Source organism: Neltuma alba, unplaced genomic scaffold (genome assembly GCF_004799145.2).
Source record: "Neltuma alba isolate B1F8T4 unplaced genomic scaffold, ASM479914v2 tig00012396_pilon, whole genome shotgun sequence".
NCBI lineage: Eukaryota > Viridiplantae > Streptophyta > Magnoliopsida > Fabales > Fabaceae > Neltuma > Neltuma alba.
The window spans coordinates 348,982-376,978 of NW_021636890.1; the positions used below are offsets into that span (position 1 = coordinate 348,982).

A 27,997-nucleotide genomic window follows, 5' to 3' on the forward strand; every position below is an offset into this window, starting at 1 on the left:
ATCTTACGCTTTTGAAGATGCATTGTCTAGGCTAAACAGTAATCCAAACATAGCCTAAATCGATCCTAAACCGTCCAATCAATCTTTCCAGGATAAAAGGAACATTTTTCTGCTCAAATTCGGACCTCTTAAGATAGTTTGTATAAAATTTAGATGTGTTTTGAATTTAATATTTAGAAAAATATTTTTGAAACAATAAAAATAAATAAATTTATGTCATTAAAATTAGACCTGAATAGACTTTTTTACCTTAAAAATTGATCAAATTAAAGTCTAAAAATACGAAGCAAAGAGAAACATATGCTGAAAAGAGGGGGAAATCTTCGGATAGAAATACTCCCAAAGCGAAACTATTGGAGTCAAAATAAGATGAAACCAACTTAAAATTCTGACCCAAAAAAACCTCCAGTAATATAAATCGGGACAAGATGTTGGGAGAATTTTAACTTAAAACGTCATCATGAGCATATGGAAATTACTTGCCTCCCATTACAATAAAAGAAATCAAAATCACATGATTTTTTTTTAATATATAAATTAGAAGGATAGGCACTAATAACTTGAGAACAAAATCCGACTTACAACCTCTCACTTATAAAAGAATTTTTATGCATTAGACTACAAGCCCTTTCTTCTCCACTCCTAAACAAAAAGGGATTAAATAGGAGAAGCGTCAACATATGAGAAACTCGTCCAACTCTTTCTTTAAATTTGATTAATTAGCACTTGGCTACAGAACAAAGCCCATAGGGAGAATATCCATGAAATTCCAAGTGGAAAACATAATTACTAAAAAGTCTCAATGATAACAGAGCAGCATGCAATGACAAATTACAAGATAATAAATGATAACTACTCACTTATCACTGATGTTGGTAATTATTTTCTTTCTTTAGAATCTCATTGTAATTCTCCCAAGCCCATATATGCACTCTCCACAACAAACCCTCAACTCCAGAGTATAAGATGAGGCATCCATATGCATTCCTACTTTAACCGTTAAATTAAATTTATTATTACAATCATACTAAGTATTACATATTAAACTCATCTTAATCACATACATAGCAGGAACAAGTGCCAGTATGATGCTGGTGAGAGCATGCATGGAAAAAAGCACATGATCTAATGTGAAAACGCATCCTCTTTTCCAATTCAAACTTGCGAATGGTCTCCAGTATGAACATTGAATTTGCAGAGAGGGCAGTTGGCGTTGATGTACAACCACTTGTCGATGCAGTCCGTGTGGAAATGGTGGGTACAGGGAAGTTCTCTTAGCTCAGCCCCATCCTCATAGGGACACAGGCAGATGCAGCACTCCTGCCATCCATCAGAAACATTCATGTCAGAAATCATGGCATATTTGTTCTGTTCGTCATTCTCTCACATCTCATGATATACATTAAACTACATTCTCTACTATTCATGTACTCCTACTTTCAAAGAGAAAGTGACATAAAAGAATGTGATTCTTTAAGATGTTTACATCTCATAATTGCATTCATCATCTCCTTTCCACGTCTCTCTGAATACACCATGTACATTCACTTTCATAAACATACAAGATCAAGACTAGTCATGATATCTGAGATCATTGCATGGGATATAAGGTCTGATATACTGCAATGCTTATGATCTTCATGGTTGATAGAAATGCAGTTGTCTTAAATATTTGACCGTAGTTGACATTGATAATATACAAATTTTTCTTTCATATATATATGTATATATATTTCAAAATTTAATCAATATGCTAAGCATGAGAATCTTTAAGCGCCATGATGTAATATACTTTAGTATCCAATATCCCGAGCATTAAATACAATAACTGGAGGCTAGAGCACTCAAGGAGTATTTAGCGAAAATGGCGTGTTTGTGTTTTCAAGCATGATTATGTAGGTCAGATCATATCTTCCCCATTCGTAATAAATGCAATGGAAGCTTACTGAATCTTCTGTGGGAAGAACGTGTTCTGCTGGTGAATCGCTGTCACATTCTGTCATTATTCCTTTACAAGATGAAGCTTCGGCATCATCACCATCAACATTAGGCTTATTTTCATCAGCTCTCCTGAACTTGTATTTCGGCAACCGATTGATTTCTTCCTTGGTTGCCCCTTCCTGCTCCCACATTAAAAAGTCACTTCATGTTTACTGCTGATGAGTGCTTAATGAAATACGGAACCTTAAGTTATGAGGCCACTAAAGTCTTCTAAAAATCAATATGATAAATAAATAATTTTGCTCCATACTGAAATAGCCGCTTCAATAAACCAAAGTGAACATAGTACTAAATCATGGGCTATGTATGGAGTGTTTGCTAACCACAGGGAAAGAAGCATTAAGCTCCTCATTATCTTAATTAAAAATAATTACAATATAAGCAAGATAAAAAAGGTTAAAAAGCTTATTCACCTTATCCGCCACCGCTGACAAAAATGCAAGTATGCATGGAAGACAGAAGCAAACAGCAATACCAACCAGGCATGCCACAACCACGCAGATCAAAACAATTACAATGTCGATAGCAAGGAAGGTAATACAAAGCCTGCAAACCACAACCATGCAATCTTAGATTGAGAACAGGAAAAGGAAGACGGCTAAAAGAATTCATATACCATACCATTCCTGTTGGACAGTTGCAGTTGTATTTTTTTAATCACTAGACTACTTTAGCTATTCTCACACACTCCTATTCTTATCCTAAAATCAATGTCAAACTTGCCAGGTTGCTTGTCAGGAAAATGTGGTTTATTTGGCGTCATTAATTTATACCCTATATTGCTCATTACAAGTATAGAAGGTTTAGACTAGCACACGTCACTTATTAAGAACAAAATTAAACAACTTCCGACTAACCAGTAAAGCAGAGGGGCATCTTGGGTCAAGCTCTGGCCTCCTGTAGTAATCCAATAAAATCCAAGAAGCCACCATATGAATGAGAACATGGTATTTACAGATTCCATGCGCTTCCTGATGCTGCAACGGAAGTACCGTATACATTTTTAAAAAAGGTGAGCCAGGAAAAGTTCAGTATGCATTTTAAAATGCCAACTTTCTATTTTTCTTTTTTCCCCGCGATAATTAATCATCCATATTTCATACTACAGACTAAATCAAATCCAAGCACCATCAACTCCAAATGAGATTAGTTCTTCCCACATGATTCCCCCCCCCCCCCCTCAATTCACATGACTCAAACTCAAAGTCTTACTTAATGCCATCCAGTGATTTCTTATCGACGCAATATCCAACACTCAGTTACAGTTTTGTAGTAGCGTACCTATATCCGTCCTGATCCTGTTCGTCAGCTGAATCATTTGCATCGCCAATATCACTCCCAGAACTAGAATTAAAATCTACACCTCTTTCCCAAGAAATCCCATTCTCATACCGTTCTTCGGACGCAGAACGAGCTTGGGCTTGCATGTATCGTCTATACTTAAGAGTCACACGCACACAATGAAACGCATCTTGAAGCAAGTACCCACAAATCCACACCCTCAAAGGCACCGAAGGCTTCTCCTCAACGCTCAGCCCCAAAACGACAATCCCGCTAATCACAAACGCCAAGTTCCAAACGACATCCAGGATCACCACCGGCTTCGAGAACGCCCAGTTACTCTGACGCGCTTCCAGCTGCTCCGCCGCGTTCTCTCGCACCCGCACCGACGTCTCCCGGAGCATCATCCGCCGCCCGCTAGCATGCCCGAAGAACCTCGCGGCGCTCCATAACGGCCCCGACGTCCGTCGGAGTTCTTGATCGGAGACGGAGTAACGAAGAAGGGGGGAGGGCTCTACGGCGGAATCGGGCAGAGCTGACGGCAACGAGGTTGTACTTAACATATGCAAAGAAGTTGTGGAAAATTCAAAGTCAAAAGGAAAAGAGTGTTGGTGCAGAAGCATATGTAGCGAGATAATGACACTAAAACCTGAGCCGCTGTGTTAACGAGAATCTCTTTTTGTTTTTGTTTGTTTGCTGATCATGAGGATAGAAAATACTATAACATGAAGGCCGCATGTGTTTAATTAACTTTGACGTCAATAATATATAGTACATGTATTATGTCATTAACTTCGTTGAAACTTCCTCTGCCTAGCCACGCACAGTTAGCCTAAGACCTTACAAACCAAAACCGTTTGTGAATAAATTTCCAAGAAATTTGATAATAGTTGCACATGAAACTGCGATGCGTCGGTATGAACAAAAAGGGGTCAATGCCCTGGCAGCGCGTCGCCCTGCGTTTTCATTTTATAGACCAAACCATGTGAACCTGCTCGGTAGTCTCCCTTTCCAACTATGCATGTCCCAATTACGCGGTTCTCCCCACGAACCTCCTTTATATATATAAACCAAACCTTCCTCCTTCACTTTCATCCCAAAATCTCTACCTCTTTCTGACGCTCGTGTAAATTAATTCCTCTCTTCTCCATCAGTTTCTTCCTAAATTTTCTTCCTGTGTTTGACCGAAATATGGAGCCAATCAGGACACGTACCCTGGAGGTCAGAATCATATCCGGTGAGAACCTCTGCACTGATGATCGGAATCCGGTGACGGCGAATATGTGCGTCGTGGTTCGTGCAGGGTCCGTTAAGTGTTGGAGCACGAAAATGGCGAAGCAAGAAGCGGGGAGCGTGAGCACTTTATGGAACGAGAATTTGACGGTGGAAATGCCATGGCATGCAGAGTCTATGACGTTGGAAGTTCTGAGCAAGACGTCAAAAGGTGTGGTTAGATCCGTTGGGCTGGCAAGAATAGCGACTGGGGATGTGATGCCAAAGGAACAGAAATGTTCGGAGATGCTGAGTTACAGGCTGAGGAATTGGGATGGAAGGAGAAGTGGGGTCATCAATTTCTCAGTCAAGCTGAAGAATGAAGAAGAAGAAGAAAAGCTGGGAATAATGGCGGGTTCTTGTGGTGCATTTGGGAGTGGGATGGATCATCATCAGCAGATGAAATTAAGGGGAAACAGTGGAATCGTCACTGGAATTCCTGTTTCCTGGAGCCACCCGGGCATTCCTGTTTGACCAAGAATCAAGATATAGTAGCACTATCACTTTCTTTCATTTTTAGTTGATTTGATCCGAAAAGTTTGTATTTTTTCAATCATATACAGGAATTATATTGTATTGGCCAAACCAAAAAAATTATAGCAAATATTGGATTAATTGAACTTGGTTGAAGTTAATTAATTGAGGGGGGTAATTTCATCCTTCGTATATCTACGAGTCGCCAAACTAAATTCAAAGTAACCTCTTCAATTCATAATTCAATTCCCTTTAAACCATGTGGCTGAGTGTCATGATACAAATATTTTTTTTACCACTTTTTATCTTTAATATAAGACATAATTGATTAATTTGGAGAAATTACAAAAGTTATTATTTGAAAGAAAAACAATAAATATAAATATTTTAAAATAATTTAATGATTTTTTTAATTTTTTTAAATTAATCAACTGGTTCTTATATTATAAGCAGTAATTCACGGTCAATACTACAAAATGATAGTAAAACAGAAGAAGAAGAAGAATAAAATAGCAGAGGAGTCAAGTTGTAAATTCAAATAAGAAAATTAGTTATGCAAAGGGGCGGTTGTTGCCAGCGTTTAGCCGTTTATTAATTGATAGTAAGAGATATTTACGGCATTGGACAAAGTGGTATTACCACTCGAAGGTTGACTTTTCTTTGTGTTTGAGTTGAAAGCCAAGTTTAACTTTTCATATGTCTTTGAATAAATCAAAAGCGTGTCCCATAAGGATTAAGGAGGCAGAGCGCTCTCCTGCCCCACCTCTCCATTTTTTTAAAAAAAAAAATATTATACCAAATTAAAGTTAATACATTACCAAAAAAAAAAAAAGAACACACTAGATTTTTTGAAATTGTGTAACTACGTGAGTTAGATTTTCATACAAAACAAAACTTCACAATTATATGTAACGACTTTATTTTTTTCATCTATAAACTTGATTTTTTTTTCAAGGTCAGCAAGTAATAAGGTGAAAGATGAAGCGTGAATAGATGATCCAGTGAATATTTTATAGTTCTAAGTTCTAACATTTGAATAAAAGATTTGTGAAATTTGAAAAGGAAACATATTAGGTACAGAATTATTAATAAAAAAAATCCAAAATTCCAGACTTTCAAAATTCTGTTTTACATAAGGAAAATATATCCTTTTACATTACCAACTACTTCAGATTTGAACATTATTTTGAAGTCACATTACCAAACAATATAGTTACAGAAAGATGTATTATTTGTAAGTCACTAACAATTTATCTCGAAGTGTCCCTAAATTGTACGAGTACATCTTAAATTGTTATGCTATGCATTACATATGCGTGTCCATTGTGAGATTTACTATCATTATGAAATTTAAAATCCTCGCCCTCGCTGTGAGAGAAACAGCGTTGTACTTGTGTGCTTATAATTTAAAGAACCTATAAAATTACAAAGAAGCATCGGTGGAAACTAAACCCCATAACATATACACGAAATGATGGAAAATTCACACTATGGCTATACAATTCTATGGAAATTTGCGAGAAAAGAAACACTACCCTTCAATTATAGTCTAACGTATGCAACAAGATTATATTCTTCTCTTGACTTCGCTGGTCTTTCGTAAAGTCAATAATCTAAAATAAATTATCTATTTGCTTACCTTGTACTATATGCCATGGCACTTTCCCCAGAAATCTCCATCTGAAAGTTAATTTAAAAATCATTCTTATTCCACTACTGTTTGCTCTTTCCATATCTAAAACTAAAATCACAACAGTATTTTCGTTTTATTACTCAGTTTCACGGCAACACGTAAAGTGAAATCGAAATTTCACTATAGACATGCCCAGAAAATTCTTCCCCCACGCGACAAGGAGGAGAAATTAAAATTCGGAGAAATTTAAGAACCGTGTCTCAGAAAAGGCGACCGAGTCAGAAACTAGCTATGGGCAACAACTGTTGGCTTCTTACCAGTAAACCAAATCCATGCCTATGCTTCGTCTTTACGGCTCTTTTCTCACGATTCTCTCCCGAAATCCCATTATATAAATCCTCCTCCCTCCTCCTTTATTTTCATCACAAAATATCCTTCATATATACACTCTTCATATCCATCATATATTTAGATATACATATATAACTCTCCGAGTTTCTACTTCAATTTTCTTGCAGGTCTGACCGAGAATGGACCCAATTAAGACACGGAGTCTGGAGGTCACCGTTATATCCGGAGAGAACCTTTGCATCGTTCAGAAACCGGTGACGGAGGACGTGTATGTGGTGGTCCGGACGGAGTCGTTAAAGTGCTGGACCACGAAAATGGCGAAGCAAGGAGGAGAGAGCTTAAGTTCAGGGCACAGCACTACATGGAACGAGAGGTTGATGGTGGAGGCGCCATTGCATGCAAAGTCTATTACATTCGAAGTTCAGTGTAAGACGTCGAAAGGTTTGGTTCGACCCATTGGGTTGGCCAGAATAGCCATTTCGGATGTGGTGCCAAAGGACGAGGCATGTTCGGAGGTGTTGAATTATAGGCTGAGGAATTGGGAAGGAAGGAGAAGCGGGGGGTGATCAGTTTCTCAGTGAAGAAGAAGAAGGAAGGAGAAGAACAACAAGAAGATGATGATTCAAAGTGCTCGGGAAAGCAAAATTATGGGGCTTTCGATCATCATATGAATGTTCCAAATAATGGGGTCGTCGTGGGGATTCCTGTTTGGTGGAATCATCTTGGCGTACATGTTTGAACGAGTTCAGAATATAAGTTCCTTATTAATGCTTGCTTTGTATTTACTGTTGTTTCTATTCGTAGTTGTGGTTTTACTTTCTTTTTCATCATGTGTTATCATTGATAATGACGTCTATACATATATATACAAGTACAAGGTATAGAATAATGATGGAGAAATACTCCAATTTTTCCCGCTGATCACCTGCCCAATGACTAAGCTTCAGCTTCTCCCTCTTTTTCCTTCGTCTGATTTAACAGTGTGTTGTGTTTTCTATTCATTTCTTAATTAGTAATTTTAGGTTATTCTTTTGTATTTCATATATTTGTTTTTAATTTTATAAGACATTCTTCAATATAGTGCACAGATTACTTTGAAGTCATATGAAAGACCCCGCCTGTAATTAGTTACTACCTCTCGTACTAATTATAAAAATTAGTTGACTTAGTTAAGGAGATTAAGAAAATAAATTAAGTTAGTTATTTGTAATAAATATATGTTATCTTTCTTAAAATATCATTGCTAATCAAGTGTATTGGCTAGAACTATCATAATTAGAAAGACTATTTTCGGAAAAAAATGCATAAATATGAGAAACAAAGTAGATTGGCTTTTTATATTTAAGACCAAAATAAAAATCAAACAAGGTCTTATATTAAGGATCGGAGGTAGTATTTTATAACTTTGTTGATTATAACTTGGTTTCTTAACTTCATTACTTATGTATACATTTAATTAAACTCTTAAATCGATCCTAAACCATCCAATCAATCTTTCCGGAATAAAAGGAACATTTTTCCTGCTCAAATTCGGACCTTTTAAGATAGTTTTTATAAAATTTAGATGTACTTTGAATTTAATATTTAGAAAATTTTTGAGACAATAAAAATAAATAAATAAATTTAGGTCATTGAAATTAGACCTGAATAGACCTTTTTAGCTTAAAAATTGATCAAATTCTAAAAATACGAAGCAAAGAGAAACGTATGATGGAAAGAGAAGGAAATTTTTTGCTAGAAATACTCCTAAAGCCAAACTATCGAAGTCAAAATAAGATGAAACCAACTTAAAATTCTGACCCAAAAAAAAAACTCCAAAAATATAAATCGGGACAAGCTTTTGGGAGAATTTTAACTTAAAATGTCATCAAGAGCATATGGAAACTAATAAAAGAAATCAAGATCACATGATTTTTTTTAATATATAAATTAGAAGGATAGGTACTAATAACTTGAAAATAAAATCAGACTTACAACCTCTCACTTATAAAAGAACTTTTACGCATTAGACTACAAGCCCATTCTTCCCCCCTCCTAAAGAAAAAGGGATTCCATAGGCAGCATCAACATATGAGAAACTCGTCCAACTCTTTCTTTAAATTTGATTCATTGGCACCTAGCTGCAGAGCAAAGCCCATAGGCAGAATATCTATGAAATTCTAAATAAGAAACATAATTACTAAAAAGTCCCAATAACAATAGAGCAGCATACAATGACAAATTACAAGGTAATAAATAAAACAGCTCACTTGTCATTGATGCTAGTAATTATTTTCTTTTTTTAGGATCTCACTGTAATTCTTTCAAGCCCATATATACACTCTCCACAACAAACCCTCCGCTCCAGAGTATAAGATGAGGCATCCATATGCATTCCTACTTTAACCGTTAAATTAAATTTATTATTACAACCATACTAAGTATTACATATTAAACTCATCTTAATCACATACATAGCAGGAACAAGTGCCAGTATGATGCTGGTTAGAGCATGCATGAGAAAAAGCACATGATCTAATGTGAAAACGCATCCTCTTCTCCAATTCAAACTTGCGAATGGTTTCCAGTATGAACATTGAACTTGCAGAGAGGGCAGTTGGCGTTGATGTACAACCACTTGTCGATGCAGTCCGTGTGGAAATGGTGGGTACAGGGAAGTTCTCTTAGCTCAGCCCCATCCTCATAGGGACACAGGCAGATGCAGCACTCCTGTTATCCATCACAAACATTCATGTCAGAAATCATGCATGGCATATTTGTTCTGTTCGTCATTCTCTCACATCTCCTTTCTACGTCTGTCCGGATACACCATGGACATTCACAAACATACAAGATCAAGATTAGTCATGATATCTGAGATCACTGCATGGGATATAAGATCCGATCTTCATGGTTGATAGAAATGCAGTTGTCATAAATATTTGACGATATAATATACTATTTTTTATTTTATATATATATTTCAAAATTTAATCATCATGCTAAGCATAAGAATCTTTAAGCGCCATGATGTAATATACTTTAGTATCCTATATCCCCAGCATTAAATACAATAACTGGAGGCTAGAGCACTCAAGGAGTAGTGAGCGAAAATGGCGCGTTTTGTGTTTTCAAGCAAGATTATGTAGGTCAGATCACATCTTCCGCATTCGTAATAAATGCAATGGAAGCTTACTGCATCTTCCGTGGGAAGAACGTGTTCTGCTGGTGAATCGCTGTCACATTCTGTCATTATTCCTTTACAAGATGAAGCTTCGGCATCATCACCATCAACATTAGGCTTATGTTCATCAGTTCTCCTGAACTTGTATTGCGGCAACCGATTGATTTCTTCCTTGGTTGCCCCTTCCTGCTCCCACATTAAAAAGTCACTTCATGTTTAGTGCTGATGAGTGCTTAATGAAATATGGAGCATTAAGTTATGAAGCCACTAAAGTCTTCTAAAATCCAATATGATAAATAAATAATTTTGCTCCATACTGAAATAGCCACTTCAATAAACCAAAGTGAACATATTTCTAAATCATGGGTTATGTATGGATTGTTTGTTAACCACAGGGAAAGAAGTATTAAGCTCCTCATTATCTTAAAAATAATTACAATATAAGCAAGATAAAAAAAGGTTAAAAAGCTTATTCACCTTATCCGCCACCGCTGACAAAAATGCAAGTATGCATGGAAGACAGCAGCAAACAGCAATACCAACCAGGCATGCCACAACCACGCAGAGCAAAACAATTACAATGTCGACAGCAAGGAAGGTAATACAAAGCCTGCAAACCACAACCATGCAATTTTAGATTGAGAACAGGAAAAGGAAGACGGCGAAAAGAATTCATAGACCATACCATTCCTATTGGACCGTTGCAGTTGTATTTTTTTTTAATCACTAGACTACTTTTGCTATTCTCACACACTCCTATCCTTATCCTAAAATCAATGTCAAACTTGCCAGGTTGCTTGTCAGGAAAATGTGGTTTATTTGGCGTCATTAATTTATACCCTATATTGCTCATTACAAGTACAGAAGGTTTAGACTAGCACATGTCACTTATTAAGAACAAAATTAAACAACTTCCGACTAACCAGTAAAGCAGAGGGGCATCTTGGGTCAAGCTCTGGCCTCCTGTAGTAATCCAATAAAATCCAAGAAGCCACCATATGAATGAGAACATGGTATTTACAGATTCCATGCGCTTTCTGATGCTGCAACGGAAGTACCGTATACATTTTTAAAAAAGGTGAGCCAGGAAAAGTTCAGTACGCATTTTAAAAGGCCAAATTTCTTCTTCTTTTTTTTCCCGCGATAATTAGTCATCCATATTTCATACTACAGACTAAATCAAATTCAAGCACCGTCAACTCCAAATGAGATTAGTTCTTCCCACATGATTTCCCCCCCTCCCTTCAATTCACATGACTCAAACTCAATCTTACTTAATGGCATCCAGTGATTTCTTATCGACGCAATATCCAACACTCAGTTACAGTTTTGTAGTAGCGTACCTATATCCGTCCTGATCCTGTCCGTCAGCTGAATCATTTGCATCGCCAATATCACTCCCAGAACTAGAATTAAAATCTACACCTCTTTCCCAAGAAATCCCATTCTCATACCGTTCTTCGGACGCAGAACGAGCTTGGGCTTGCATGTATCGTCTATACCTAAGAGTCACACGCACACAATGAAACGCACCTTGAAGCAAGTACCCACAAATCCACACCCTCAAAGGCACCGAAGGCTTCTCCTCAACGCTCAGCCCCAAAACGACAATCCCGCTAATCACAAACGCCAAGTTCCAAACGACATCCAGGATCACCACCGGCTTCGAGAACGCCCAGTTACTCTGACGCGCTTCCAGCTGCTCCGCCGCGTTCTCCCGCACTCGCACCGACGTCTCCCGGAGCATCATCCGCCGCCCGCTAGCATGCCGGAAGAACCGCGCCGCGCTCCGTAACGGCCCCGACGTCCGTCGGAGCACTTGATCGGAGACGGAGTAAGGAAGAAGGGGAGAGGGGTCTACGGCGGAATCTGGCAGAGCTGACGGCAACGAGGTTGTACTTAACATTATGTAAATTCACCCGGAAAAGAAATTTGGCTACTCTAATATTCAGAAATTCAAAACTCGAACTGATTCAAAGATTCGAGAAATATGAGGAGGTTTTGATCAAATTGAATAAACGAAACAGAGATTGATACGAAATATGAATGGATGATAGGCAAGTGTGATTGAGCAAATAGGCTATATGAAGAACGATGCTGAATTGAATGTGATTGATTGAGGATTCTGAACTTGGGATCAATTCAAGGATCTGGGAAAAATGGAATCGAATCGAATCTTTGGAAAAATCGGTGCTTGTTTGTAATTTTGTTTTCAAATTTAAACTTTGAATTGGTTTGCGAAGGCATCAATGCCAAGGTACAAACAAACACAAAAGGGATTGTAAGGGCGCGGGTGGCTTTGTACGAGAAAACAATGTTCACCCAAAGGAAAATGGAAAACAGTAACAGACGCCTCTAGTGCTACCGTTAAATCCGTTACGTTTTTACAATTTAATTTAATCTTGTTATTTGTTAGCCAAAAAGTTAATGATATTATCATTAATATTTTATAGAAAATTATAGGTAAATATAGTATAAGAATATTGGAATTTTATAAATTTAAAACCGCGCGATGTTGCAATAATTTCTCTTTTTTTGTACGAATTTTAAATTTTAAAAGGGGAATTTTCAACTATTATCAATATCTCGCTTGAATTTTTAGCGTTATTTTCTCTTTTACTTGGCTTTTGGCGCCGGATGCAGATGCGAGATATTACAGATAAGATAGCAGACATTTGTGATGTTTGGGTTCAGAGTTCAGAGTTCAGTCCAACAGAAGTAGATGGGCTTTTTATATGCAGACACACATACAAATTGGATTCTCAGGAATGATTCATACTTAGCGCTGAGGTTAGATATAACAAAAAAAACTAATTTCTTGTAACACGTCGAATTAAGATTTAAATTTTTATTAGGAGAAATACCCACCATTAGTATTTAACAGTCCTCAAATAGAATTGCTTCCAATACAAATATACAAAACATTCATACTTTGTATTTTGTCCGCTACGCATAGATGTCATGTTCTTATTAAGTAATCTTTTGTATTTTTTTTCACATACTATATGATGTAAATAACGTAAAATAATGTAAAACAATTTATACTGTTTATAAATTATAAATAATATAACTTATAACTATTTTCACTATATATATAAATTTTATTGTACATATTAACGTAAAAAAATATAACATTTTTCCATGTACTATACCACAGAATTTAGAAAATGAATTATAGTGTTCATATCTTACTTTTGGCCGGCAATTGTTCATATCTTATTAAAAGTATGCTATATTATAGACTTTATACATTTCATTGATGATTTTTGCATTTATTATATATTAATGAATAGTTATACAATATATGCTGGCCTCGTGTGCTAATAACTTGTAAATGAATGACATGCTGGAGTTTATATAATAGATTAATATTCATGCTCTAAAGCAAAAAATTTCTTTCTTTTTGATATTTCTGTGACTAAAGTTTACAAAAAACAGATACATTTTTAAATAATAGCTCAACCAACTTTTTATCCATTTATTTGGAACATAACATGATATTTATTACAATTAACCATTAACCAATTTAACTTATTTTCTTTATTTATTCAAATTAATTAAATCATCTATTAGGTATCAGACTAATATTCTCGGTCTTAATATGAATGAAAGAAAAGTGTAAAAGATATATTTTTATTTGTCAAATTTCTAAATGAATTAAAATTATTGGTTATAACTTTGGAATGGACATTTAAATTGCAAATGTTAAATTAAAATTAATTGATCCATAAGGACCATGCTTTCATAAAACTATAAAGAATCCAAACCCGGCAAAGCGGTCAAATGTTTTTTTTTTTTATTTTTTTTTTAAACCAAAGGGTCTTCAATACTGAACATAATTTTCTCCATTTATAAAATTCAAATCTAAAATCTTAAGAAAAATCAAGTCTCCCGCTCCGCCCTACACCATTCTTGGCAGTTAAATGTTTCCTTTAACTGAATCTCCCGGCCACCTCTTTTGGGTCTTTATACTCTGTTAATGACAACATAATATTCCTTCCCATTTCACGCGGCTTCAGCATTTAGTGATTATTGTACGCATCTTTATTTCTGTCATAGAACAAAGCCATTCGTAGTTTGACGTTCCTCCTTTTGCTCCTTTGTTACCGCCGCGTCTTCGATACGTGTCTTTCTTTCACTAGTGCCAGAAATCAGATACAGGATACAGAAAACCAAAACCAAAAAAAGAAAAAATTTGCAAGTTCACATGACGATCCCAGTTAGTCCAGTCTCAGGAACAACCCATGAACCTACTTAAACATGATCAGAAGATTTCAATAACTCATCATCTTTCACAATTGCAGCATAGCATACATCATTCATAAACTACACTAGAAAGTTAAAAGCTGGAAACCCTATAACGAGACAGCAGTTCCCACTTAATCCTCCTCAGTTTGTCCCCACCGGAGGTCTTTACATGGTCCTTGAACTGAGCTTGCAAGTTGCTAAGGTTCCCTGTAGGATGTATAGTCATGTGATTCTGCAGGCAGGGTAACAGAGATCTGACCTAATAGGGCAGGAAGCAGTAGCATTATTGCTATGGGTATATCTACTCATCCAAAAACCCATTTACATTCTTCCCTAGTTATGTATTGATGACTCTGATAATCAATTCAACTCCTTGCATGTTCGGGAATAAGACGATGACGCAATTCAGCAGGTGCACCAGCCAACTCTGTATTGATTTTCAGTCAGCAAAAGCAACAGAAACATCACTTAACAGAGTAAGAAAAAAAAAATTTCCCAACTTATATGGCCCATTCATCTTAGTCCCTGACTATGAGTAATTACATGACTTTGATCACTGAAAATAACCAATTAGTTGCAAATTAGTTCTTTTGTTAAATGACGACGAGGGGAAAAAAATTCATTTACCTTGTGCTGTAAAGTCAAACAAAGGAGGCAGAGGTCGCCCGTTCGGCAAGCATACATTTGGGTCTCTTAGATCATTGAAGAAGGGGTGTGCACATGCTTCCAACTGTAAATGAGAAATAACTGAGATCAGACTAACCAAAGATAACTTTATGTTTTCCTTCCCAAACTTTGTGATTCTGTCAAGAATTGATGTTACGTAATTTCAAACACATGCATATTAAATTATTTTTCCCTGAAAATTAACTTCCTTACAGCAGTGCACCGTAGATTTGGTGAATACTGGAGTAGCCTTGATACAAGATCAACAGCTTCTGAAGGCATTCTCTTGTGAAAAACCTGGAAGTTACCAATTCGGTGAGTTATCTGATGCATTCATTAATCATGAAACGAATTCTCCTTTAGATGGGTTTGCCGTCATAAAGAACAACTAACCTTGTGCCATGGGTGTGCTTTAATCTGAGGAAACTTGAATTCAGAGTAATTCGGATTCATGCACTTTATCTCTTCTCTAGTCGGTGTCCCCAATATCTATAGCATATAATAAAAACTTTGTAAGACACAAAATCTGATAGGAAATAAAGCTTCCTTGTAAAGAAAAAATTGTAAGGGAAACTATAGAACATGATTGTACCTTGATGATTTCCACCAACTGATCAACTCCACTCTCCCCCGGGAACATTGGCTGCAAATAATATGACAGAGACAAGACATCAATCTAAAATGTGATTTTTAATTCTAAGACCTAATTAGCGGTGAACTGGAAAAGGCCTCAATGACCAAAATTTACTTCCAAACTAAATCCACTATATCTACTTCATGCAGCACATACCATGACCATGGTTTTGCATATATCAAAAACCAACTATGGAAGACAATTTGCACAGCCTTTCGTATGCTCACCTGTCCTAGAAGGAGCTCAGCCAAAACACAACCAACGGACCACATATCAATAGCATTTGTATATTCAGTAGCCCCAAATATGAGTTCAGGTGCTCTATAATACCGTGAGCATATATATGATATGTTGGGTTCACCAGGCACCTAAAAGATCAACAATTTCATGAGATTCACAAGATTTCACAATTTTAAATTTTCAAGTAAAGCAACATACCAGCATCTTTGCACTTCCAAAATCACAGATCTTTAGCTGATGAGTATGGGGATTAACCTGTATAAAATCACAAGTTAATTTAATAAGCTTTGATGCCAAAGAAATGACTTTCAAGGAATATGACGTGTTAAAATAATCTCAATCAGGAAATCGTAATTGACATCCACAACAAACGTAAGTATCTACTCGTACAACACATTTTTCAGAAACAAGAATATGGATATAGAATATCATTTTGTCTTTTGCCCTTCTTTTAGGCTCAATACCATGCAAATTATCATCAATGTCCCTCAATCCCCCCACCAAGAAAGAAAAAACAAAATAAGAATCTACTAGTAATAAATTTCAGAGAAGCTTTAATCAACGGAAACGTCTTGAATACCAGATCTACAATACTCATAGCAGGAATTTGCATGAAACGAGGTCCGGGTGCAAAGAGAAAGAAACCATAGTAGGAAATAAATGCATAAAATCTTACCAGTAAATTCTGTGGTTTGATGTCACGGTGGCAGACGCCAAGTACATGGTGTAGATAGTTTAATGCACGGCATATCTACAAGAAAGAAGAGGCAAATCAGTCAGTATAAGGACAGAAGTAACAAAATCTAAGATAATAACTAAAATCCTAACACGCATAATTATGCAAACTCGAACCCACCAGAGAGTGCGCAAATAATCTCCCTGTTCCTTGACTTACCTGGTATGTATAGAGTTGTATATAAATTATAGGCATATGCTGATGCATTCTGATGTAGTGCTTTGAAACTCTGTAGACGGTTTCTGATACATACTCCAAAACCAGGTTCAGGTACAACTCATCCTTTTCAGTAGTTGAAAAGAAACAGTGCTTTAGTTGAATAACATTGGGATGGTCAAGCATCCGCATAACCTGTAGTTCCCTATTCTTATATCTCTTGTCTTGCAAAACCTTCTTTATGGCAACTGTTTCACCTGTTTCAAGGCACCTAGCCTACAAAACAGACGGTTTCTGTTAAACAAATTGGCGCACACAACCGAACAATATGTCAATACTCCAATATCATAGAACTTGACCACAAATACATGAAAATTTTCATATAATTACCTGAAAAACAACACCAAAGGAACCAGTACCAACCACACGTTCTGCCATGTATGATATGGTCTGAAAGCCAAACAAAGAATAAATTACCAAAGCATCTAATATTGGTCGGAAGTCTCTATTACATCTCATTTCTGTGGCCCATCAGGCATTGATCATGTCTAATGTCAACTTAAGCTACTTTGCTACCACCACTCAAATGTTCAAACAAACAAACAAAAAAATCATAATATATCAGAAATGATATTATCACAAGCTATACATGGCTTGACAAATTAACAAACCCATGGAAACATCAGGGTAATGAGAAAATACCTGCTTTGGTTGTCCATCACGACCACCAATGGCTGTAGTAATTACCTGTCCTGTTTCAGTTCCATTACCATTCACAATACTTGGCTCCATATCCTGCACAGAGCAAAATTATTACCAAACACAAAAACTAATTGCATGGTGTAAAGGCCATTCAGGTTCATACAACTCAACAAAAAAATGAAATTGTCTAAAATGTAAGGGCACCGCAATGAAAGTTGCTAAATGAATAATTTAGAACTGCTTTGACATCAATCATAATATAGTTAAAAAGTAATGATCAAACATGTACATTGAAAGCAAACAAATTTGGGAAAATGAACAGCAATAAATACCTTTTCGTTACGGTTGTTGCCTTTCTCATCTCTAATTTTCATTTCATTCAATTCTTTAGGAAGCTGATCATAACCTGATCTCTCTGTTCTATCCACCATAGATGCATTGGACGTGCCTACAGCAGTAGCCCCTGGCGCACAAACATGCTGCTCCATATGTGTGCTGCCTCTCTCAACAGGATTTGCTTCCTCATTGACTCTTCCATCAGTTTCTTGATCAAACTTAGCTCTCTTGGTGTTAGAATCCCCTCCCTGTGCGGAAACATGAATTTACCATAAAAAAATAACAAACCATGATCGCCCTAGTTATATTAAAAGGAGATAAAAATAAGCCACCCTGTATGATAAATTCCCCTAACCTCACCATTAGACAAGTTTATGTTATTTAGTTCTTACCTTCCTTAATTTACGTAATGACAATTACAATAGCCTAAAACTAAAAACGCAATTTACTCATCAAAAGGTATAAACTGTACGCCAGCAAAAAGTACAACCTAATTTTAGGTTTCATTGATTGCGTAAACTACGCAAGGCATTTCGTAAGTGAAGCTAGGCCAAGCCAGATATGGTTAATCAGGAGGGTTCAGAAGACAAAGCTGTGCATTATGTGGCGAGTGGGTTAGACAGCAGCCAGGGCTTGAACGCGTGATCATCAAATATTTAGTTCAGTAAAGGAAGAATTAAATCCAATAATCCCGTCCTATAGAAGGTTATGGCTCCGTCTTGTCTTTTCCATAAACGAAACACCAGAAATGACAAATATTCAAATAAATTCCGGTAGCTGTGAAATAAACAAGAATCCAAACAAATATGGAATACAATCAAGGAACTGAAACGTGATATGGCTGACGGCACTTTCCTTTCCTTCTTCAAAAGAACTTTAAACTTGTATCAGGTTAAAACCACAAACATATTACAAAACCTGATGAATGGAACAGCTATTTTAAAAAAGGTGATCACAAACAGTCAAACGACAGAAACGATGAAAGGTTTAAAAAAGCCAAAAACTAAGGGACGAAAAAGATATAAGCAATTGAATTTCATGCGCGACAACTCGTGAATAAAAATCAGCAAATTTGAAATCTTCAGAACAAGATCATTCATAAAAAATTAAAAAAAAATAAGAAAAAAACTCGTCCCTATAACAAGTTTCCTCCGGGTAGCCATAAAAGAAAAATTCCCACAACTTTCAAAAGAACATTCAAAAATTCATTTCAATCCAGATCGGAAATGTATTCGTTCCTTCCGCATCTAGCTTCTTCCATTTTCCAGCAACCAAACAAAGCAGGGAGCTCCCTTAAAATGACAAAAAATAAAAACTTCTCAGGAAAATTGTTTGGCTTACAGGATCCGACGAAATGGAGGTCCGCCCAGAAGCAATGCTCTTCAGCCGTCGCATCATATTCATGGTTTCGGTTTCCACCAACGACGCAAGACGACCCAATCCAAACCCTAATGAATCCCTCAAACCACACCGGAAAAATTCAAAAAAAAGAAAAGAAGGTTCAAAAATGAAATGCACAGAAGAGAGAGAAATTCAACTTTCTCTCCCTTCCTCCCACCGTCCCCAGGTTTCCAGCTATCAAAACAGAAAATGGGATGAAAAATGGAGCCAAGCACACAATCTTATGACCTCCCGGTTTCTCTCTCTTCTGCTCGGGGCCGAGCTTCCAGGTGGCCTTTTGTTGTTTTTTTAAAAAAGGAAATATTTTAATCGCAGTTTCAATTTTCTATGGTCAAACTTCAATCACAATTAATCATTTCTGGCCTCATTGTACGTCAGTCAAACATGGAATCGTGATCGCCCATCCTTCTTTAGATAAAACTGGACGGCTCAGATCTTCCTCTTTGGAGATAAAGGCGAGCTTCAGTTTGGTGAGGCAAAGTTACGGAAACATCCTCAGGCGGGTCATTCATTTGCGGGAATTGGGATTTTCAGACAAAGATGCCATATTTTATTAAACGAATATTCCGCGGAGCGTTGTGGTTTGCCCATTTGCCGCTGCACTTAAATTTCACATTTTAAAAATCAAATTTAATTTATCATTCACCTGAAGCTTTATTTTAAAATTTCAATGACAAAACATATTTACATCACTATATTATGAAAAAAAATAAGAAAGTTAACATGAAATATAGTTAAGCCATATTTTTGCTACTTCATTCTTTTTAATTTAAAAAGCTACATGATTCGAATTCATGATCTCACATTTAAAAAAAAAAATTACGTAAGATACTGAGTGTTATTTGAATTACGGGACCCCAATTATTTTTTGGACTGAGATTCCAATGTTGTCTCTCTTGTCTATTGGTGGTTAATTAAAAACATTTTTATTTTGCTCAGAAAAATTAAAAGCGTTTTTTTTTGGGAAAAAAATATATCAACGACTGCTTAGATTTCGTGAATTGTCTAATAAATAGAAACACAGTCTTATTAAAATAAGTAATCATTATGCAGCCATGTTATGTAGGAATGAAGCTAGACATCACTTTTATAATGCATTAGCCACCTTCTAATAATTCTTGTATAATCATTCAAAATATATTTTCGATCAAATATATGCCGGCCACTTTTGTATCATTTAAAAATTATATATAAATTAAATAAATTTTTCATTTCATCATGCATTATCATCTGCGAAGCTGTAACTTGTGGGTGGTTCCTATTCAACCAGGAAAGCGCTCCGTCAAAATGTCAATTTTTGGGCATTGCGTTTTTAACTTTCCGCATTTAGCATCTTTTTCGGGTCTTCAAAAGTTATTTTAAATCGCACATTTGCATGAAATTGCATATCATTCTTTTTAATCATCCAAGATTTAAATCGCATTTTAACATTTCATTTCCATTTTATTTATTTTGTTCTGTCTTATTCAATGTATCGAAGAGAATATAACCAAAATTTTGATGAGTATAATACCTGTAATAAAATGTATTAAAATTTCAAATCATTTTAAAAGCCCTCGTGGCCAAGAATTTAAACCAGTAAAAAGCTGTAGTTTAGGGACCTAAATTAAAATTCACAATCATTCAAATAGTTTCAAGTTCATATATATTAATAAGTGGTCAAAACTTGAATATAAAGTCAAATCACGCATTACACTCCAAAAATAAAATATGAACCGATTGTGTAGAAGGCAGGAAACTTCAGCCCAAAAAACTGCCAAATGAACTTTTTCTCTCTTTCGGATGACTTTTCTTGTCACCAACCAGATGGCCTTCTTTTATATACTTTTGAAAAAGTAGTATTTAATGCTCAAAAATTTTTAAATGCTACTTTGATTTGTGTATTCATTTTTTACCACATTATTTGTCGCCCAAAAGCTAAAAAAAAATATATTAAAGTAATACTATTTTGCTAACAAATTACTTCGACCGCTTTTGTTATTTGCAAGTAATATTTTGTTTCCTTCTCCAAGGAAAAGCAATTTTGTGCCTCGTTTCTTTATACTCGCTCTTCAATTCTCCCATCAAAACAAACATCACATGTGCATAATCTGAATGAAGGATGATTTAATCATCTTTATTTTTATTTTTTTTGGTTATTGGTTCCAGGTTTTCAGACGCCCTAAATTATTATTTTTTAATTATTTAACTTTTTGAGGACCAATGCTTGATGGTAAAAACAATTATGTTATAATTTAGATTGATTTCATTCTAATTTTTATAGCATTTACCATTTGTATCTATAATTATGAACATAAATGAAAAATATTTGAAGGAAAAAAAAAAAGATTTTTAGTTCTTGGTCAAACATCACGCATTAAGGCAATGCATCATTACCACATCAACATCATGTCATCTCCACAAATCTCGACGAAAATTGACTGTAATTTTAATTATACAGCAACAATAATAATAACAACTATATAAATCTTGACCTAAATTGGTCAAGCCTCTAAAGTGAGGGCGATATTTGTCCGATGTTTTAATTAAAAAACCAAAAATAAAATAAAATGAAAATATTTTTTTTAAGTTGATTCAGAAATAAACTTAGGTATAAAAATTTATGTGTATTTAAAGAATATTGTAAAGTTCACCAAAAGTGAAGTTCAATATGCTTTATGCTATTCTTAATTATTAGGTGGGTCTATTTTCTTCATCGAATGATCGCTCTCCTTTCATTTATCCTTTTTCTAATAAACTGTTGCAAATTATTAATTCAAAAGTCATTATTCAGGCTCACCAGAACTTGTCGTCTGAAATATCAAAAAAATGGTTTAAAAAAAAAAAGAGTATTGTGTCTGGGCACAACCACTTCAGAATTTTCTCCACTCGTCGAGAAAAATAAATCATTTTATGTCAAATTGAATCTGATCAATCCAAAGTCTGGAGCTCTCTTTTTGACTTTAGGTTAGGTAGTTAAGCGACATTAAATTAAATAATGTGAACATGAATTTGGTTTCTCCCTTTTGACAAAAAATAGTCTACTTGAAATTAATTATAACCATAATCCATTTTAATCAGTCGATCAATTCAAAATATTTAACTGTGCCCTCTTTTTTTAACCAACAATAAGAATATGTTTTATATAAATTTAAACCATCCAAATTAATTTTAAGAGCCATATTTCGCTTAAAAAGGTACTTTTTTCGATAGCAATAAATATGTATTTTTTTTAACTATAATATAAGAAATCCAAACCTTTTTTTTTTCGCCAACGAGAAATCTAAACTAAAACCATATACTATATCCCACATCTTGCATCCTTTTTTCAAAATTCGGATCCTACATTTTGTTTCCTTTATTAAATAAAAGATCTGATAGTAGTAATTTTAAGGAATCAATTTGATTTGATTGTAAAGAAAGATAGCAAAAGTTTCATTTTGTCGCAACTTTAATCACCACATGAATATAGCGCCGACCAAAAATTGCATGATTATCTCACATGATTGAGATCGGGTGGGCCAAGTCTGTTTATTTCTTTGTAAAGTGTCTGTGAAAAAAGATGGACATGCAATAGCAAATCACCATGGCATTGCATGAAACACAAAAATATACCACCCAAATAAAAAAAAATAGCGTGCTAAGGAACATTGCCTTCTTTTTTCCCGCCTCCCAAATCCTCGAGGACAATTTTGTTTTTATGGTACATAATTAAGTCTGTTAAGTACTGTAGTAATATGTTCAAGGATTGATGGGCATGCAGAGAGAACTACAAGCCCATAAAGGCCCATGCTCTGTACATTTGGGCTCATGTCTGTGGCCCATTGTAATGTCGATGGGAAAACAATAGCCCATGCCCACTGCGCTGAAGCGCTTAACCTCTTGTCCTCTCATGAATGAGATTCAAGAAACCAGGTTGCTGCTATTACAAATTGTTTCAATTGGTTTTTGATGTGAAATTCGCGATTATAGAGGGAAGCATTAAACTAACCATCTGACGAAGAAATCCAGCTTCAATTCATATATGAAAGTTCATTAAGTTCAAATTCGAAAGGGAATATAAGAGTTAGAACAAGCCCACTATTGAGCCACGCTGCTTGAATGAACAATAACTCTTTTATGAACACTGACCCACTCTGGGGCTCAAGGTCTTAGACGCTTGTTTCGACTTGTTCTTCTTGGCTTTGAGCCCCATTTTTTTCACTAGAAAAGAGGGCCTAAATGAGAATTTGTGCATCCATAAATTTAATCCCTCGACTGGGTATAAAAATTATAAAATTGTGGATATCAAACAAAGGACAAAAAGAGGTTGAAGAAATCTGACCTTAAAATTTGTTTGCTTAAAAATATTTACACCTTCAGGTTTTATCACCAATAATTTTGTGCTGAGGACTCATTTACTGACTGGCTTCAGAAATCCAGACTGAACAGTAAGCTCTTTGTATGAATCAACACCTTCTTGCCATTTAGACAGCTGCCTCTTCAATACATCGAATGCCTTTAAACCCCCGCCTTCAAATTTCTTACTAGGAGCATTAAATCTCAAGTCAACTAAGCAAAGGTCATCAAATATCTCTGGACCCACTAGCTCAGACTCAGACTTATCATTGGAAACCGTCTTTTCCTCCAGAACATGAAAAATTAATGTATCATGAATCTTACCTCGATATATGGAGTTCTCATAAACAAGATTTGTGCCAGAGCAGTTCAATGCAGCTGGACGATATAGCAAGAAAGGTTTTAGTTTCGAAGGATCAACCCAAGTTTCATTTGCATCATCAGCAAGGGATACTTCATAATTTCCAGACGACTCAGAACCAGAAATAGAAACCGATATGGCTGCGGCCACCTTCATAATTTCATTGTATTTGATGTCAACCTCTGCTTCTACGGAAAATTTGCCATCTTCCAAATCAGAACACCCATCATAAATTTCATGAAGCACAAGTAGAATAGGAAGAGGAAGAATAGGACCCATTATATCACCATCACGCTGCGCCTTATTGGACCCTTTATTGCTGCAAGAGGATGATTTCCTTAAGAAAAATGGAGGCAATTCAGGACAGGAGGGAACAGCTAAAAACTCCAAAGTTGTCTTCTTTTGGTCGATAGCCACGTCAAGGGATTCAGAATGCTTAGAAAATGCCAATTGCAACAGATCCAAAGGCAACTCAGCCCACAATCGTCTTAGAGCAACGTCATGGAGGTTTGCTGATGGCTTTACATCTTTAAAAAAAGCAATAATGGCAGGAGAAGATCTAAATGGGCCGACCCCACAAGCATTCAATTTCTCACACAAGAACTCATGAACATCCACGTCAAAGGGCCCCATCTCCTGATCATCCATACAAGGATCTTTCAGCTTTTTAACTAGGAATTCAGTAAGATTGCCTCTTCTATATGCATTGATGAAGTTCAATTTATGGAACACAACACTTTTGCGATACTTATATTTCTCATCACCTACAGTGAACAATAAATATTTGTCCAAACGCAACCCTTGTTCATGGCAATCTTCTAACTTTCTATCATGAACCCAGGAAGCCTCATATCTCTGCAATTCAAGCTTCCCAGATGACATTAGCCTCACCAATGTAAAACCACCATATTTATATGGTTCACAAAGTAAGGAGGCTAAATCATTGTTCATAATGCCAAAGCCCAAAACCATCTCCTTCTTCATTTGCCAATCAATCCATTCAGGAAGAGCAGCCTTGGACAACTCTTCTTTTAAAAGACAACTTCCACAAAGGCAATCACGACCAGATAACACAATTTCATGTGGAAGCTCCCAGGCATAAAACGTCTTGCTAGTCTTAGAAAGCTTTGACGCAAGAGAACCTCTTTGAGATGGCAATGAAGGTCCATAGAAGAAGAGGTTGAACATGCCATGCCAAAATGATCCCAATATAATACAAAATCCAACTTCAGAAGCTGACTTGAAAGTATCTTCCCTTGAATGTGATCTCAACATAGACAAGTTTAACACATTCATGAAGCAAGGTCTATCAAGACCATGGGCCCATCGTATAATTGGCATCATATGCTTCCGCACATCACATAGAAGTAAGAAAGCATTGGATGCTACAGCAAAGTAGAAGCCATCAGGACTTGCCCTTGAAAGGGCCAGAAATCTTTCACTTTGAGTGGGTGTATGCATATGCAAAACCTCAACCTTCAATAGACAACTCACAACACATTTATCCGCACTTAAATCAACTAAAAAAACCACATCAGAACGTGCCACAATGAAAATTCTAGGGTGCCAACTAAATTCACAGCTCAACCAAACTTTGTCATCAGAACAATTTGAATCATGCCACGGTACTCTCAACCTAGTTCCCCTAAAATTGCCATTTGAACTAGAATCCTTCATATAATACTCCAAATCAAACAAGAACAGCTCACCACTTTCTAACAAAACAAGACTTTCTTCAAGCGTGTGTGGACTCCAACAAGCATGGACAACAGAGCAGGTCTTAAAAATTTTGCCACCCATATAGACTACGCTAGGTCTCTCAAAACTTGAGTTATATTGGACAGAAAACCAATGAGCAGAATAGCATGTGAAAGCCAACAAATACCCAATAGTAGAAGAAGACTCACCTAAATCATCTTCTTCATCATCAATTGGGTTAACTAAAATCCTTGATATGCTGTAAGATTCTCCACTTGTAGCTCGAAAAATATCACCATTACCATCAAGTTGAAGGTGTAGACTTGAACCTTCAACATGGAGAATCAAAAACCCAACTTTCTCAGAGTTCACACCAGTGGGAAAGAAGACAATAACACTATTGCCATACTTGAGAAACTCAAGGCGGTTGCATTGAAGGATGGAGGCAATATCGTTTTGGAATTGGGGACCACAGTGAGAAGCAATAGAGGACGCAGTGGAGGGAAGAACAGGAGCATCAGGACAAGAGGTTATGAGCAATCGAGAAAGAGAGAGTTGGGGGATATGAAGAGGAGGGGGTAAGAGAGAAGAGGAGGAGAAAACATGGGTTAGGGTTTCAGGGATAGGATTAAAGATAAGGGGACCCAAGGTGGGCCGTGCAGAAGAGGGAATAAGGATAGGGGATGAAGGAGATATAGATACTGGGAAGAAGGACTTCCAGTTTTCTGAGAAGTCCATTACTTGAGAGAAGTAAATCTACGAGGAGAAATCAGAAATGAGAGAATCTGAATAAAGCAAGTAGTGAAGAGGAACAGCAGTAGTCGGAGGCTAGTTAGTTGGTTGTTTTGTTGGAGGCCGTGAATGAACACAGAGAATGCAATTTCTCTACTCTGTAAACTGTGACAGATTCTACTATGTGGGTAAATCGTGCCAGTCCATCAAATCCAATGGATACTAATATTCCACAAAATTGGAGATAGAAACACAGCAAAACATATGCTTATAAACATATTGATTGAAACATTCAGCAAAACTGTTGCTTCCATTTAAGTTTGCAATTTCTGATCATCAATAATCTGCAATGCAAAGAAAAAGAGAGCCTTTTTGTTGTCACTACAAGAGGCTAAACTAAACCCCAAAAAAAAAAAAAGTAATTTTACTCTCCTAGAACAATATGCTTCTCAGAATCTTCAATCCCAGGACCCAAAAAAAAAAAAATCAGATGTAACGTAAGAGAGGAGTAAGGGGTGAAAATAAATGAGCCCTTAAAGTCCTCACACCAAAGAGTGGAACAAAGATATGAACAGAATTACAAATACAACAGGATTTGATCCTTTACAGCAATGTTATGCTTGTCTATCTATGTATTTGTAATATCTATTGCTGAGAATAGCAGAATCATGATTTTATTCTTCGCATCTTCAAATATGCTCCAGCTTAGTTCAGTCATGCGATAAGGTACCCAAGAATTTTACCCTACACAATTCAACAATGGTTTCGATTCAACAACAATCCAATCAAAATACAGCAAGTTCAATTCAGGTTTCTCTACTATTTTGGTCAGGTTTATTTTGCCGTAACGTGAGCAACAACACAGCAACAAAATGCAGCAATGGAGATTCCCATTTCCCATAAAGCAGTATAGCAAGTTGAATTCAAAAATGGACATTTCAGTACAGCATTCAGCAACAGGAACTTAGTCCGAAAATCGAAATAAAATTGAACAACAAACATACGTTACCTAGAGGCGACGGAGAGGGAGGCGACTTGGACTTGGAGAGTGGGACAGAGTTGGAGGTTCGCGAGAGAGGAGAGGAAAAGGAGAAGGAGGCTTGAGCTGCGGACACTCTTGAGACTGAGAGGGCGAGAGAGAGACACAGAGGAGTCACGGTGTGCGTCACACGCGAGAGAGACAGAGTGAGAGACATCGACTCGTGCTGCGTCGTAGTCGTCCACGGTGAGAGACGTCGGAGGGTGTGAATATGACTGTGACAGAGCTGGAGATTAGGACTTGCGCGAGAGGAGGAGGAGAAGCGCGACGGAAGAGGGAAGACGGAAGAGAGGGGGATTCGCGCTTGTTCAATCAGAGTCTTCCGGCTATTCTTTTTTGTTAAAAAAGGAAAAAAAAACCTCGTATAAAATATGCTTAATAATAAAACCTAATTACTGAGTTTTTTATTCTAAATATAAAATATATTTTTTATATTTATTAATTTTTTTAAATTACTGGTATTAATACTCCTCAACCATAATCAAGTAAGAAAGAGAGAGTATACTAAGAAAGATAATTATAGTATTTTAGAAAAAAATATATCATATTTATTATA

General features: G+C 36.2%; 6 protein-coding genes across 9 annotated transcripts; 2 read left to right on the forward strand and 4 right to left on the reverse strand.

The window, feature by feature from the left end:
- Positions 1 to 885: 885 nt before the first annotated feature.
- On the reverse strand, positions 886 to 3,964 carry LOC114726591 (E3 ubiquitin-protein ligase At1g63170-like). The gene is made up of 5 exons (XM_028913207.1): positions 3,283 to 3,964; positions 2,859 to 2,978; positions 2,415 to 2,547; positions 1,947 to 2,120; positions 886 to 1,320 (listed from the first exon to the last, which is right to left on the reverse strand). The coding sequence occupies exons 1-5, from the start codon at positions 3,903 to 3,905 to the stop codon at positions 1,156 to 1,158; spliced, it is 1,215 nt and encodes a 404-aa protein (XP_028769040.1). The 5' UTR covers positions 3,906 to 3,964; the 3' UTR covers positions 886 to 1,155.
- A 421-nt stretch (positions 3,965 to 4,385) lies between these two features.
- LOC114726646 (BON1-associated protein 2-like) lies at positions 4,386 to 5,174 on the forward strand. Its single transcript, XM_028913309.1, has one exon. The coding sequence runs from the start codon at positions 4,474 to 4,476 to the stop codon at positions 5,026 to 5,028; it is 555 nt and encodes a 184-aa protein (XP_028769142.1). The 5' UTR covers positions 4,386 to 4,473; the 3' UTR covers positions 5,029 to 5,174.
- A 2,017-nt stretch (positions 5,175 to 7,191) lies between these two features.
- Positions 7,192 to 7,578, forward strand: LOC114726612 (uncharacterized). Its single transcript, XM_028913249.1, has one exon. It carries the CDS (start codon positions 7,192 to 7,194, stop codon positions 7,576 to 7,578), a length of 387 nt encoding a protein of 128 aa, XP_028769082.1.
- A 1,582-nt stretch (positions 7,579 to 9,160) lies between these two features.
- Positions 9,161 to 12,497, reverse strand: LOC114726604 (E3 ubiquitin-protein ligase At1g63170). Its single transcript, XM_028913238.1, has 5 exons — positions 11,519 to 12,497; positions 11,099 to 11,218; positions 10,653 to 10,785; positions 10,188 to 10,361; positions 9,161 to 9,721 (listed from the first exon to the last, which is right to left on the reverse strand). The coding sequence occupies exons 1-5, from the start codon at positions 12,079 to 12,081 to the stop codon at positions 9,557 to 9,559; spliced, it is 1,155 nt and encodes a 384-aa protein (XP_028769071.1). The 5' UTR covers positions 12,082 to 12,497; the 3' UTR covers positions 9,161 to 9,556.
- A 1,841-nt stretch (positions 12,498 to 14,338) lies between these two features.
- LOC114726603 (shaggy-related protein kinase theta) lies at positions 14,339 to 19,523 on the reverse strand. Of its 2 annotated transcripts, XM_028913236.1 has the most exons (14): positions 19,235 to 19,522; positions 18,017 to 18,141; positions 17,890 to 17,980; positions 17,558 to 17,650; positions 17,246 to 17,305; positions 16,859 to 17,131; positions 16,640 to 16,714; positions 16,162 to 16,218; positions 15,951 to 16,091; positions 15,682 to 15,732; positions 15,483 to 15,578; positions 15,303 to 15,386; positions 15,051 to 15,153; positions 14,339 to 14,850 (listed from the first exon to the last, which is right to left on the reverse strand). In XM_028913236.1, exons 1-14 carry the CDS (start codon positions 19,295 to 19,297, stop codon positions 14,789 to 14,791), a joined length of 1,374 nt encoding a protein of 457 aa, XP_028769069.1. In that variant the 5' UTR covers positions 19,298 to 19,522; the 3' UTR covers positions 14,339 to 14,788. The 2 variants fall into 2 exon arrangements, with proteins under 2 accessions (XP_028769069.1, XP_028769068.1); XM_028913235.1 differs by having other exon boundaries at positions 17,890 to 18,141; positions 19,235 to 19,523.
- A 3,745-nt stretch (positions 19,524 to 23,268) lies between these two features.
- LOC114726630 (uncharacterized) lies at positions 23,269 to 27,721 on the reverse strand. Of its 3 annotated transcripts, XM_028913279.1 has the most exons (3): positions 27,412 to 27,721; positions 25,880 to 26,746; positions 23,269 to 25,357 (listed from the first exon to the last, which is right to left on the reverse strand). In XM_028913279.1, exons 2-3 carry the CDS (start codon positions 26,406 to 26,408, stop codon positions 23,667 to 23,669), a joined length of 2,220 nt encoding a protein of 739 aa, XP_028769112.1. In that variant the 5' UTR covers positions 26,409 to 26,746; positions 27,412 to 27,721; the 3' UTR covers positions 23,269 to 23,666. The 3 variants fall into 3 exon arrangements, with proteins under 3 accessions (XP_028769112.1, XP_028769109.1, XP_028769111.1); XM_028913276.1 differs by having other exon boundaries at positions 23,269 to 26,746; XM_028913278.1 differs by having other exon boundaries at positions 23,269 to 27,146.
- Between the last annotated feature and the right edge of the window lie 276 nt (positions 27,722 to 27,997).